This window comes from Ovis canadensis, chromosome 1 (assembly GCF_042477335.2).
Source record: "Ovis canadensis isolate MfBH-ARS-UI-01 breed Bighorn chromosome 1, ARS-UI_OviCan_v2, whole genome shotgun sequence".
Lineage (NCBI taxonomy): Eukaryota > Metazoa > Chordata > Mammalia > Artiodactyla > Bovidae > Ovis > Ovis canadensis.
This window is the reverse complement of record NC_091245.1, coordinates 206769215-206784622: the sequence shown is the minus strand read 5'-3', so window position 1 is coordinate 206784622 and position 15408 is coordinate 206769215. Positions and strand designations below refer to the sequence as shown.

The 15408-nt window shown below is 44.0% G+C and overlaps 1 protein-coding gene across 2 annotated transcripts in view; it reads right to left on the bottom strand.

Annotated features, from left to right (window-relative positions):
• Window positions 1-15408, bottom strand: part of KLHL6 (kelch like family member 6) — an 82534-nt gene that overhangs the window by 55217 nt on the left and 11909 nt on the right. For both annotated transcript variants that reach the window (XR_011250206.1, XM_069558998.1), the window contains exon 2: window positions 6231-6396. Coding sequence is in view for 1 of the 2 variants with exons in the window: in XM_069558998.1 (XP_069415099.1) it covers window positions 6231-6396 (166 nt within the window). In the remaining variant the exon portion in view is untranslated. The remainder of the gene's footprint in view (window positions 1-6230; window positions 6397-15408) is intronic.

Sequence of the window (15408 nt, the reverse complement as noted above, 5' to 3'; positions counted from 1 at the left end):
AAACCACCAATTAGCAGTAATAACTGGGCCTTTTGACCTTCAAACTCCAGAATACTAAGAGCATGGGCTTAAACTTCATGCCAAAACAGTAGAAATAGGAGATTGGATAATAATATAAGATTCAGCTTTTCTCACACTGGAGGAAATACCAGTTCTCTTGGAAGAGACAGGAGAAAGTAGAAGTCTAGTAATTGAGTGAGAAGCAGGTGTGGGCCCCTAGGATGGTTCCTGCCTTTCAAAGCAGGCCAGAACTCCAGAGTGAGGGGGCTGCTGGAAGTCCTTAGAGGTAGTAGATATGAGGACAAAAGAATGTGTGCCTTGACTGCCAAGATGAAATCAGAAAAGCAGCAGTCCGGAATAGCAGCCGCAGAAGAGAAACTAGAACATGTTGTTTCTAGACAAAGGGGGCCTAGGGCAGTTGCTCTGAGTTCCCTGTAGTTACAGATTCTCACAGGAGAGGAAATGGACGTTTCTTATGTGCCCCTTAGAGGGACACGGAAGTTGCTGAGAGTACTGGCAGACTGAAGAGGCCTTGAAAACAGGACGAGGAAAATGAAAACTGACCAGCAAGGACTGATGGCCGGAACCAGATGGGTCTAAGGACTTTCAGTTGATGCCAGGAGGGAAGGGCTTGATGATCAAGAGAGAGACTGATGGGAATATAGACTTCCAGCAGGTGCCAGCGTGAGCCAATGATGCAAATGACCATGGTAAGCCTGGGCCGGACACCTCTTTAAACGGTGTCCTGCCACAGTGTAAATGCACCCAGGAACTGTCTAAGCAAGCCAAGTCCTGAATTGATAAGGCTTTCCCGAAGTGAGTTATCATCATGTTGACTGCAGTTGCTGCCGCTGGTAGAATGGGGAGCTCAGAACAGAGATTAAGTTCAAGATTAGAAAACTAACAGACTGAGAAAGACAAATATATGATATCACTTACATGTGGAATTTAAGAAAATGTTACAAATGAACTTATTTACAAAACGGAAATAGACTCATAGACGTAGAAAACAAACATGGTCACCAAAGGAGATGGCAGGGTTGGGGGAGAGACAAATTTAGGAATTTGGGATTAACATATACACACTACTATATATAAAAATTGGGCTTCCCAGGTGGTGCAGTGGGTAAAGAATCTGCCTGCAATACAAGAGATCCAGGAGACGTGGGTTCAATCCCTGGGACAGGAAGATCTCCAGGAGGAGGGCATGGCAACCCACCCCGGTATTTTTGCCTGGAGAATCACATGGACAGAGAAGCCTGGTGGGCTACAGTCCATAGGCTTTCAAAGAGTCAGACACAGCTGAAGCAACGGAGCATGCACGCACACGTGCCACACCAGTGGGCCTTTGACCGCAGGGCCATCAGTGTCAATGGGCCAGCAACTCATGAAGTGTCCTCCCGTGAAAAACCCTTGTCAAACATCAATAGTGGTGATTGGCTTGGTCAACTGAATTCTCACTTCTGCCTTTCTGGACTGGGAAATCCTCAGAGAGAAGCAATCAATGTTTAACAGGAAGAGAATAAAAGAAAACCTGAGAAGAGAATCAGAAAATTAGAGAGCAGCTGAGTCACATCAAAGGTGTGACAATTAAGAAACCTTTACTGCAAGCTGTGGAGGGGAAACCAAGGTAATCTGATTCATGCTGATTTTAGTCCCATTATCAGGGTGGTATAGACTTCTGTGGAGGTTCTAACATGACAAAATAAAATGCCAACTCTGGCATACTTTCCCTGGAAGGTAGCCATTATTGTCATCCTAATTTTACAACTTAGAAAGCTGAGCCTCAGAAAATTTAAATAACTAAAACAAGTAACTGAACTTGGATTTGGGGAGAGGGGGGTGTGCAGTGTACTGGGTCTTAGTTACAGCACTCAGAATCTTCAATCTTCGTTGAGGCATGCAGGATTTTTTAAGTTGTGACCTGTGGGATCTAGTTCTCTGACCAGGGTTTGAACCCAGGCCCCCTGCATTGGTAGCACGAAGTCTTAGCCACTGGACCACCAGGGAAGTTCCCTGAACTTGGATTTAAAGCCAGGTTCTGCCTGACTCCAAAGCCCATGTTCCTTCTGCTCTGCCACCCTGCCGTATAAGAGACTATTACAGATAACTGTATATGTTTGACATCTAAAGAGATCCCCAAAGATATTATCCAGCATCAAAAAGAATAAGACGGTTGTACACATCCTGACTTGTACCAACCTCCAAAAATTATAGTGAAGCCAAATAAAGCAAGATGACAAAATGGAGGGTTTACTGTGCCAACGCTTTTGTTTAAAAAATGGAAGCAATGAATGAGGGTAATATATGCACATTTATCCTGGTACATACATAGAATAGGAAGGATAGCAAAACAGGAAGAAGAAAATCATCAGTGAAGATGGCAAATGGTTCACTGTATCTCCCTATATTTCTGATTTAGAATAGATATGTTTTATCTATAAAAAATAATATTTTAAAAGCACAGAGTGATTCCAACAGCCTATAAACTTCTGTTCCTTATGGTGCCTCCAGGCATGAAAATATTACCAGTTTTCTATGTATGATACTTTAAAGAAAGTATCCAGAAGCAATAGCAATCAGAAAGTGGGTTAAATAGATGTCCAAAAGCTCACAGCACTCTTCTCTTATTTTCATAAGAATTAACACTCATAGGAAAATTAGTAAAATAGCCACAGAGAAAAACTTACTATTTCTTGCCTAGAAAGTAAATGAGATTTGGAAAATTTTGAGGTAAGGGATTATCAGAATAGGAGAATCAACAATAAACAAAGCCTGGGACTTCCCTGGTGGTCCAGTGGCTAAGACTCCATGCTTCCAGTGTAGGAGGCCTGGGTTCAATCCCTGATCAGGGTACTAGATCCCGCATGTTGCAACAAAGATTGAATATCCTGCATACTTCAGCTAAGACCTGGTATAGCCAAATAAGTATCCAAAAAAAGTGGGGGGAGCCTCCTTTGTGGCTCAGTGGTAAAGAATCTGCCTGCCAGTTCAGGAGACAAGGGTTCGATCCCTGATTTGGGAAGATTCCAAATGCTGTGGAGCAGCTCAGCCGATGCACAACAATTGAGCCTGAGCGCCAGAACCCTGGAGCGGCAACCGCTGAAGCTCGCGGGCCCTAGAGCCTGCGCTCCACAACTAGAGGAAAGGCTGGGCAGCAACAAAGACCCAGCACAGCCAAAAATAGATGGATAGACACAGTTATATAGATAAACACAACAAACAAAGCCTGCTGTATTATCATATCTCTGTCCTCCTCTCCAGTCTCTCTCATTAAAGCTCATGAAGCTTTCCATTGAAGCTCACCACTTGGGGGAAAATGAAAAAGAAGACAAACAAGAAACAACTCTGTGCCAAAATAATTTCCAGATATATTAAAAATTTAGACTTTTAAATTTAACAAGACTGATGAACTTGTGAGTCAGTATGTAATCAAGCAATGGGGAGGGTCATTCTAAAAATGCACACCAAAGGCAAAAACCATCAAAGACGTGATCAACATTATCTGACTAAATGCTAGTTTTAAACTTTGCACATTAAAAAACTATAACTAAAAATTATGAGTTATACAATCAATGGAAAACATTTGTAATATTATCACAAAAGATTATTTACGATCTAAAGGGTTTTTATAGGTCTTGCTTGGAAAATCACCCCAAACTGAAAGGAGAACAAGAAACAGAAACACAAACTCCATCCTCAATGAAACCAAGAGACATCAGTAACCCCAAACCACACAGTATGAAGATTGGTAAGTGACTTTGCTGAGACAAGAAAGGGCACACTAAATTTGTCCCTCAGAACCCCCAAAAAGCAGGAATATTAAAGTCCCCCCAAGCCAAGAATTTCAGGATAGATGGAGGTTGACAGCAGGGAATTGGTTTAAGAAGTTAAGCCTTCTGCTTATCCTTCCTACTGCTTGCAGTCTAACAAGATTTATCCAATGGAAAAAGGTTCTGGACTCAAGGACACCAGAAACTGAAGGAGACACATGAGGACATCTTACTTAAAGTAAGGGGGTTAAGTCAAGATTTAAACACACACACACACACACACACACCCCTCTATATACCCGGTCTCTCCTCTTCTCTTTCTTTGGTGTTCCTTGGTTTGGCTATTTATTGACAAGGAAATTGGAGCACAAAACGTGAAACACACCCAAAGCCACACAGCTGGTAAGCAATGGAGCTGGCATTTAAATCCAGCAATCTGGCTCCAAGCTTTGCTTAAGCTGCTAACTCTCTCTGTATAAGTCACTGTACAAAAAAGGACCTGAAGTCTATATACCAAGGAAGCTGCTATATTGTCTCTGAATAGAAGGAGGTTGTAGGTAATTTTCATGGTTTTTTTTTTTTGGCTTGTTTGTATGGGTTCCTAATTTCTGAAATGAGTTTGTATGTTATTATAATTTATAAATATTTAAAAACCGCATGTTGAAAAACATTATCTCCTCAGCCTATCATACAGGACCAACTTTAGCTTAGTGGGAGAAACAGAAGACCTGGTTACTAAATCCAACTGTCATTCAAAGCACATAGTAAGTGCTCAATAAAATTTCTATTCATTAAGCATCTACTTTGGTGTCGGGCACTATACCTGATGCCATAATTGCTATTACTGTCAGTGTTACCTGTCTATCTTTAGACAAGTCAACTACCCTTTTTGGGTCCCAGGAAAGGAGATTAGCATGAAGGTAACAATGACAACTGTGGCTTGACTGAATTATGGTGAATGAGGTGATTCTCCCAAAGTTATTGGTCCTTTGGGAGGCATCGGTGAAAAGAGGATACTTGCCTTGTAAGAGAAAGTTCTGAAAAAGTATAAAAGCTGAACTGGATCTATGACACAAGAAGGATTTCCGTGAAGTTAGACTGGCAGAATAGTGAGTAGAAGGGATGCTGAGCATGAGATTGCTAAGCCCCTCCCTCCACATAACAGGATATTTCCCTGCCAGTGAATAAGGCCAAGGGTTTAAGCAGACAATGACAGTAAGGGCAAGGGGCTAGGTGTACAGATGGTAACTGACTTGGTGACATAGCCAGATAAGGTGTGGCTAGTCCTTTGGGAAATAACTTATTCTGTATCTTTAAAATACCCTGAGGAAACTGAGACAATAAAATTGGTTAACCCTGCAGAGACCCATTGCTTAGAATCATAGTGCATTTTCATGGTTGATTTTTCTCCCTTTTTCCACTTTCCTTCCCTTGCTGGGCTTCTTAAATCCGGCCTCAACTCCAGCCTCAACAAAGATAATCCCATTGTCCCTGATCTCTGCCGTAGACCCCTCTTTCCCCACATTCCCAGACTCTGTTTTCTGTCCTTTTCCACTTCTGACCTACTGACTATCCAAGAGTATGCCAACCCCCAAACTCCCAGACAAGATCTGATGCTCGTCTCCAGTTCCTGGGAATGATCTTGACCTGTCCCTGGACTCTGTTTATCATAAATCTCAACATCCTCAGTGGGAGAATCTCTGTCATAACCCAGTGGAACTGAGTCCAAAGCGTAATCTTAGACCTAGGCAAAGATGGTAACTCAGGATGGAACTCCTGTGATAATTGTAGACACAATTGGCAGAAGCTATGGGTCTAATTATTTTATGAAACTAAATATAATTATTATAATCAGATGGAAACATAGTTAGATGTAAACAATAAGACAATTTTGAAGGTTCTCTATTTATCTTTCATGATACCCTTCATGAGAAGTTCTCTTCTTCACACCCACCACAAATTGCTGACTAGTGAAGCTCCCGCTTCCCCTGAAGTCTAGACACTGATCCCTGAGAGGCTGCATGTATAGTGGAAAGTAGGTGGCCTCTGGGCTCAGAAAGCCCAGGGTTCAAATTTCAGCCTTGTCACTTATTCTCTATGTGCCTAAATTTACCCACCCATAAAGTGGGAGAAAGTGACTATACCCCTGGGTTGTGCTAAGGAGTAGAAGGTACACATATGAACTGGTGACTGCAGCTCCCCCAAATCCCCCACACTCTAATTATGCTTCTGTAAATCATAGTCATTGTTCCTGGAGTCTAGGCACCAAGCTCCTCTGGCTTCGTCTCATTAAGGAGTCAGTGACTCAGCTCACCATCCCTCGGGACATTTCAAGTGAGCACAGGCCCAGCTGTGTGTGTCCCAGGTACAGGCCTGGGCGCCAGGCCTGGCAGATCTCCAGAGAAGTGCTGCTTTCTTCTCTCCAGAGGAAAGCACGGGGCCTGTTTGTTCACACACCTGGAAAAGGTTAGCAGCTTCCAGGACGCGCTGGACGTTCTGTTTGGTGATGAGCGCCTTGCTGGTGTACGTGTAGTCCAGCAGAGTATGCATGGTTTCCGCGTCCACCCCTTTGATAACGATCCTCTTCTCGTACTTCTCCTTTAAATCATTGCAGAACATGGCCCTGCAAGAGAGATGTGCGAACGTGAGTCCAGCTGAGACCCTTGGCTCCAAATCTAAACAGACTCCCTTCAGACCTGTCTGCCCCGGTGGGACAGCAAGGTGCACAAGGTGCGGACCTGGAGTGACTGTTGTCTGTCCCTCAGTGCCCGGCACACACCAGACGTCCCGTGAGTGCTTAGTGAACTGATGCATCCTGCTCTGCTAGGCCCAAGTCTGGTTCCCCAGTCAGTCCCAGACCTCAAGGGACACCAGGAGCCCTACTGGCTCGCCTGGCAGGATCTAGAGCTACTTTTTATTGGCTCAAAGTGTGGGGTTCTTCTGGAGGCTTGTGACAATGCCAAAGCCTTTCCCCAGAAACTGTACTCACCGAGGCAGGATCCACCAGGAGGGAGCCCTGGTGACAAGATGTACTTTCTAGAAGGGGGACTTTCACCCCAACACCGAGGGCACCTGTGCCTCTAAATTCTCTTCCTGCTCCCTTTGCCATACCTCCTATTTATCTCTGGAAATCGCTGGTCAGTTTCTTTCTGCTATTTCCTCATCTACAGAACAGAGGTGACTGCTTGTGGTTTTCTGGGAACAAACATCAAAACATCAGAAAAAGAGATAATTGCGAAAAGAGAGAAAAAGAAAGAGAGGGAGGAATCACTTGACCAGCTGACTTTTTGAACCTTTTGTTTTCGCCAGTGAGATCTTCTCCCCCGGGTCTCCCTCTGTCCTTCTTCTTGTCTTTGTTTTCATCAATAACAATCCCCTCCCCTTCTCGCTCTTCTCTCCTCGCTCAACTGGCCTCTTCACCCCTCTCCCCTCAGAATATGACAGCATGACACAGACAGTAAACGTGAATTCTGTAAAGTTAACAAATCCCAGGCTGGAACCAAAGAAGCAGTGATGTCCTTTGGGACAGATGACTGATCTACACCCCAGTTTTTTCAGCCGTAAACTCTGTTGGCCAGAGGGGCACAGAGTCAAGTGTGGAACCACACACCTTGTGAAGTGTGATCGTGAAGCCCTTACCTTGCCGCCTCCCGATTCCACAGAGAACTCTGCCATCACGGCAACCACACAGTTTCTTAGCTCAACCTGTCTTCCTAGGAGGAGCTGCACAACCTCATTTTCTAAACCTCCCTTTGAGTCTCTAGAGCAGAGCTACCTGATAGAAATCTGATGCAAGCTATATGTGTAATTTAAAATTTCCTAGTAACCATAATTTTAAACACAAAAAATGAGATAAAATTAATTTTGATCTTTTATTTAAGATCAAATATCACTTCAACATGTAGCAAATATTTTTAGCTATAAATGAGATAACTTACATTTTTTTTTAATACTAAGCCTTCAAAATCCATCATGTATACTTTACACTTAAAGCACATCTCAGTCCAGACCAGCCGTAATTCAAATGTTCAGTAGCCACATGAGGCTGGAGGTGAGTGTATTAGGCAGTGCAGCCCTAGAACACTAATCCTGAACTCTGCTGTTGGGTCACCAAGATCTGCAAACATCTCAGGGGATAAAGTCAATGTCACCCACATTAATGTCATATACATGAACACATGGGAAATAGAACATTTAGAAGGAGAGGGTGGGCAATGATAATGGGGTCAAATGAAGCTTCATGTAATTAAGGCAGCATATCACTGGAATCCTACCAAGGTGAAATTTAGAAATACCCCTTCACCTGATACGTGATTTTAAAATTAGTAAAAAGTTACTTTGTTGAATCTGTTTGATCTCAAACATTCTAAGGAAAATTTAAAAAGTCTACTCTGCTCTAGACATGTTTTAATATTAAATGAGATAGGTATATAAATTGTCTAATTAAATGCCTTATACTTTGAGGGGCTCTTATGCATTTTGCAGGTCCCAGATGACATAATTATATGGGCTGTCTGAGATCATTTGGACTCTTGGTGGGGCTATTACTGCTAGACACAACTTCTGAATTCTCTCTTAGAATCTGTCACTGAACAACATCCTGCCCCAGTTCAGCTAATACATAACTGGGTGTCTGGATCTCCCAGAAACCAACCCTCAGGAGCTGGTGATGTATTAGGGGTATGTGGGAGGGAAAATGAGGAGGGGAGGAGGCCAAGCAAAGCAAAAGTCATATAGAAAATCACTTGGGCCTAGTCCTGCAGGACCTCTGAAGAAGACATTCCAGAGTAGTCCCAATGAGAGGCAAAGTTGGGCTGTGATACTCTGGCACCTCTGACAGTTACGGGCACCCCTGGAGGAGGTCAATTCTCAGGCCCCTCTGGGTTTTGATGTGGGTGACAAGCACTCTGCACAAGCAGAGTGAGCCCAGGAGCCTGGGGAGGGCGGGGAAAGCGCTGCAGTCCTGGTTGTTGGAAGGTAGAGAGAGCTGTGATGTCTAGGTTCCAATGCTATCTCACCATGTCACAAGTGAGCAAACCTTGGTTTAATTCTCTGTAAAATGATTTAACAATAGTCCCTACCCCAGTGATCTTCTGGGACGAGTAAGATAATACTCACAAAGAGGTTGAAACAATAGCTAGCACTCACTAAGGCAAGGCATCTCTGGCTGGTCAGAGGACTCAGAAGGCTGTGGAAGATACTCAGAGCAGACAGCCAACCCCACTCTATCTCACAACCTGGACCTGCCAGCATTAGGCTTGGTTCCAGTCAGGTCTCTGCACAGCTGCCTACCACCCATTCAGCATAGAGTTAGGGCCAGGGCTGCTCACAAACTGGTCTAGGGACATTAGCATGGTGTGGGCACACAATAGGAGCTCAATAAATGTTCATAGGAGAGAGAGGAAGGACGTGCTGTAAAGACTGTGTCTTTAGACACAGAGCCCCCTTGGAAGTTTTTTCTTTTGCCTGGTTTGGGTCCCAAAGTGCCAGCATGTCTCTGCTTTTCTCTGAGACTTTTTTCACTGATTTTCTGCCACTTAAATAAACTCTCCTTGGCCACAGACACTGTGCTGAACACAGATAAGATGAAACTAAGGAGAAAACTATATATTTCTCATAGACCAAACTCCTAGGCCTGCTGCTGCTCTCTGGGAGATACATGGAAACACTTTGGCAACGTCGTGATCCCATGAAAGGCCCACAACCCGGGCAAAGTGGGCCCTAGCTTTCCACTTTAATAACAGTAATCTCCCACAGTTAGATTTATAGCATTTGTAGGCCAAACAGCAGAATCTCTTTTGATTATTATATCCATTCTAAAATGTATTTATTTATTTATGGCTGTGTCGAGCCTTCGTTATGGCTCACAGGCTTCTCTCTAGTTGTAGCATGCAGGCTCAGTAGTTGTGACATGCAGGCTTAGGTTGCCCCTCGGTGTGTGGGATCTTAGTTCCCCAACCAGGGATCGAACCCGCCACCCCTGCATTGGAAAATGACTTCTTAACCTCTGGGCTTCCAGGGAAGTCCCTAACATACCCATTTTATAGGTGACAGACTGAGGTAAAAGTTAAGTGAATTGACCAAGACTCTCCAGGGTGTCAGCAATAGAATGGGACCCGGAACCTAGGGACTTTGATCTGGAGTTCACCAGTGCACTAAGGAAAACAGCAAGAGTTCAAGGCCATCTTTCGGGGATCATCCAGTGTCAGCACTGAGTGAACCAGGCCACATTTTGCTCCCTGAGAGCACAGCTAGGTTTGTTGCTAACCATTTACCCCTTAGCTTCTGCAGGAGACAAAACTGTTGTGTAATAAAAATACTTTCTAGACAGACACCAAGTCTCATGAGATTCTTGTAAAACAGAGGTAGTTATGAAGATCCTCTTTTCACAGTTAGAAATAGTCTCAACATAGGGAGTCAGTTGCCCAATACTTCAGCAGTGAGTCAGTGCCGACCCCGAAATAGAGTTCATCTCCCACAGCAGCCATGGAAATAGCCATGGGCCAAAGTTTCCTGGAATGAAGTCAGGCCATGGCCCCATCCTTCTGTCTGGGCTTCACTCCCCTCCAAGCTCTGCCAGCCTCACTCCTGACTTTATTCAGGCCTCTACTCGGATGTCACTCCCTCAGGGTGACCATCCCTGACACTCAGTCTAAAATAATCACTCCCTAATGTCATCTCCATTGTTTTTCTTCACAATCCTGTACCAACCTGAAGCTATATTACACATCTATTGTTAACGAGTTTAATAATTGTCTCTCTGCTAGAACACGAGCTGAGTGAGGGCAGGGACTATGCTGTGCTCAACACTATATCCTCAGGGCTAGAATAGTGCCTGGAACCTAAGTAGACATTCAGTAAATATTTGGGGAGAGAATAAATGAATGAATGACAGCAAACTTGTGCTTCTAGATCTTCCATGTTTGCTTTTGACAGGGCTCTGCCCCTCCAAAAATTATTAAGCATTCTACAGGATGAGGCCCAAAGAGACCTGCCCACTGAGAACACCCATCACACCCCTGAGTCCAATGCCTGGAGCTTAAAGAGAGTGCACCCACACCAAAACTTCCCACTCACAAATTCAATGAGTTCTTCATGTTCCAACAGCTCCTAAATGTCATCCATTCAGAATTTTCAATCAGCCCAACTTTGCTTTGGTTCCTCCCACCCACTAGGCCTCCACACTTACCACAGAACTTCCTGCCTCCTGAAGCTCTAACCCCAATCACAGTACTATAAACAAATATCGACTTCCAGCAGCACCACCCCCCTGTCATTCCTAGACCAGCTACGCCCATGTTGCCCCCGTCCTGTTCTTCTAACACTTCACCATCACCTTAACACCAAGAACTAACTCCTCTGCATCAGTGAGGTATTCAGGGTTGGAATAGCTCTAATGGCGGTTGCAAACTGAGTTAAATTCTACTTAAGGATATATGTATTCTTATAGCTGATTCACATTGTTGTACTGCAGAAACCAATACAATATTGTAAAGCAATTATCCTCCAGTTAAAAATTTTAAAAAAGGATATGTGTCAATATGCATAAAATTGGCCAAAAAATGTTTTTTAAATTAGCAATCATGTGCTGCTCAATGGACACTATATTGATAAGAAAGGATTTTTGAGGGACCTCCCTGGTGGTCCAGTGGCTAAGACTCTGCTCTCCCGATGCAGGGGACCTGCATTCAATACCTGGCAGGGAAGTGGATTCCACATGCTGCAACTAAGAGTTTGCATGTGCAACTAAGAATTCTCATGCTTCAACTAAGAATTCACTTGCTGCAACTAAAGATCCCACATGCCACAGCTAAGACCTTGTGCAGCCAAATAAATAAATATCTTTTAAAAAGAAAGGATTAAGTAAACCCAATGTGGCCAGTCAAAGGGGTTTCCTCTGCAAAGGAAACACAGAGTCAGTGGAAGCAATGGTGACCCTAGCATTGGATGACATCACAGGCTATGGTCCCCAGCACCTCCAAGCTAAAGGCACCAAACCTTCCACCTGCCATTTCCTAGACAAAAGATCTATGTAGACATGTGGCTCAGCCCAGTTTCTGACCTCAAGCTATTCCCTAAGCCCTACCATGTAGACCCTGTCCCAGCACAGGAGTCCTGCCCACATCCCTGGCCTGCAGGCACTCCAACCTCGAGGATGATGGGTCTCAAAGTATATGTCATGCACGACTTGCATCAGAATTCCTGGGTTGTTTCTTAAGAAAGCAGAATTCTGAACCCCACCCACCCTAGACCTTCTGAACAAAATTTCTGGCAGTGGGACTGGGAATATAAATGTTACTAGGCTCTCCCAGCCCCCACCCATAATTGTTTTGCAAACCAAAGTTTAAGAATCACTGCCCTAGAGAGAGGTCACCTCATTTCCCAACTGAATTCCCCTTGGCTAACCCCAAGAAGGAGATTGGACTAAGGCCCAGGTCAAGGAACTAACTGGTTGTGGTTCTGGGACAGATAACGCCCTTGAAAGTCTTCCCTTCCTGTAGTTTCTTCTTCTCATCTTCTGAGATCCAGACCTCCTAGAATTCCATGAGGCCTAAGCCTGCCCCCTACATTGGGAATTTGCGGGGCAGGAGTAGTACTCCTCCACCATTTCCCAACCTGGTGTCCTGGCCTCTCAAGTCTTTCTCTAACTTAGCTGTTTAGACAGGGCCCCTGCAGCTTACATTCAAGTACCGCACTTCACTAGACCTAGGAGCTCTGAAACAGGATGTGATGGCAAACCCCTATTAGTAACAAACAGTGTGCAATTCCTTGTTCTTATCTGCTACACACATGTAAATCTCATATACCTGGAGGGGTGCCTTCAGAGAAGGATTTGGAGGTTCATGGCCATCTCTCCTTCCACTCTAGAGAAATGACCAACAGTACTCTGCTGTCTCTCTTCAGGGCCTGGAGTCAGCTCCCTGAATTCTCAGCTGCTCATTCAATATTTTCTCCAAACGAACAGACAGGCTGGAACCCAGGAGTTGCCCCCACCTGATTCTAAACACCATCAGACCTGAAAAGAACTGTCTCTGCCAAGCCCCTTGCCCAAGTTCACCACTCCTTAAGAATGCTGCACATGTACCCCTATGGGACTGAACGCCAGCCTTGTTTCTATAGAAGCAGCCCTCCCAGCCCTACTGGACCACTGCTGAGGCCTGTGCATGGCATCGATGGCCTCAGCCCATCCAAATTTATGACAGAAAGAGGGGCTTGTACTGACCTGCAAGGTCAGGCAGAATACACATCAGCCATCCATTTGCCATTTTTGTCTTTTCTGAAATTTTTGTCACTGCGAAAAGCAAGATTACAATTTTTTTCCTTCCAGATTGAGTTGGTGTAGTATATTCTGGTTACCAAAATACTCAGAGCTTTGGGACTTTGAAATGGTAAAGATTCATGATATATGAAACAGCATGATATACAAATGCATGGTCTTAATTACATAAAAAATGATGCTTAGTTGCAAAAATACACAAATAAGACCTAGAAGGACACATCAAAGGACACATCGGTAAACCGATGGCGATTATGAATGACTGTTTTTAGCTTCTTGTGTTTTTTTATTTCCTGTTATACACATGTTAACTTTTAAGAAATAAATGTTATTTTAAAAACCTTAAAACAACAGCATCAGTCACAGCAAATGCTTGTGGCCAGAATTCAGCAATGATTCAGTCACAAAGATATAATGGAAGTTCTTATTTTGGCTGCCCAACATCATTCCTAATCATTTTAGGAGGAGTACTCAGATTTTCCTTTGAGGAACTATCCCTCCTCCAATACCAGTCTGGGAGGGTTGTATGGAACCAGTCCCACCTCTTAGACTAAGGTTAGCATAGTCCATATGTCTTCCAAGCCACAGTGCCTGGGTCACAGATGGGCACACGAAGAAACCAGTTCAATTGAAACCAATTCCAGAACTTTCTCCAGAATTATTGGGAAAGAGAAACTCTCTTCCCAGTGGGGCTGCTGAGCTGAGAGAAATAAAAATTCTGGTTTGGGAACGCATGTAAGAATTAAAGATTTTAAAATTTAAAAAATAAAAAATAAAAAAAATTCTGAGAGGCTAGAGACCTTCTTGCTTCCATGTGTGAAGACCCCCTGAGAGAGAGACCAACACAAAGGAGAGAAGAAACAAGAGACAGTGAAACTTGAGTCCTGATGACATTACTTGAGCACAATGATCCAACTAAGCCTGAAACCAATACCCTTGCACTTTCAAATCATGTGTGGAAATAAATATTTTTTATGTGCTTCAACCAGTCTGAACTGAGTATCTGCCATTTGCAATGCAGAATCCTGACAGACACAACTGGACAAGAGAAATCCTGAATAACAAACAGGACCAAATGCTAAAGAAGATTGTATAACAAGTGCCCAGAAAAAGAAACATTAAAGTACTCTCAACATTACTACACACGGCCCTTCACAGTCTGATCTGTGTACTCTGCTTCCCCATCCCATAGGTAGCGGTTTCCAACATGTCCCTCTGTTTACATCAAGACTCTGGGTTACAAACAGGACTCTGTACATTCTACAGGGCCTTTTTTTAAAATTATTAATTTTATTTATTTATTTACTTGTCTGTGCTGGGTCTTCACTGGTGCTTAGGGCCTTCGGTAGTTGCTGCATGGACTTTGTAGTCGTGGTGCACAGGATTAGTTGCCCCGTGGCATGTGGAATCTTCCTGGAGCAGGGATCAAACCCGAGTCTCCTTGCATTGGTAAGCAGATTCTCAACCACTGGATCACCAGGGAAGTCCCATAGAGCCTATTTTTACTGTGCCTTTTCCCTCTATTAGATTCTTAAGGATCTTGGAGGCAGGGGTTGGATTTTATTTCTCTCTCAATTCTTATTTACTGGCCTATTGTTGGATGGATGGAGGAAAAGGAAACTACATACGCAGTCCTATACTTGGTCCTGTAGGCCAAGTGAACTCCCCTTGTCTCCAAACCCACGTTTCTCCTCTAACTGCCATGAGAATAAATAACAATAACCTTCAAGACTTATTGATGGGAGCAAGGTATGTGTGTGAAGAGCTATGTTTTCTAGTGATTCTCCAAATTGGGACTCCAGTCCCACGGTGTTTCTCCTAAGCCCTGCTACCCCAGATTTTATATTACGAAGCATGGTGATTGTTTTCACCTTAATTTGCTTTTCACATCTTTCATCTCTTTGCCCAAAGGTTCCCCTGGCTTCCCCTTAAAAAACGCCACTTCCTTCACAACCCTCTTCAGTGAGATCTGCTCTGATTCTCACTTCCCTTGGGCTGAAAGCAGAGTCAGCATTTGTGCTTGCTGTCTACTGCCACATCCTGACTAGACTGTTGCCCTGGAGGCTCCTTATCACCCTCTTTTCCCAAACATTTTCCATCTCAGCCCCCTAGATCCCCATGCTGGTTTCTTACGGCCTTCATGCTATTTTCCAGAAATCGAGGCTCAGCCTCTGCTTTGTGAAATTTTTCTGAGCACTCCCTGGCTCTGACCACTTAAAAACATGCAGACTGGTCCCAATCCTCACCCCAGGGTTATCAAATGTTGAGGCTTCCCCAGTACTAAAAGTTATCCGTCTTGTGATAGGACAAAGATGACTATACGTGTGCTCCAGACTCCTCCCACCACAAGTTGCCAAA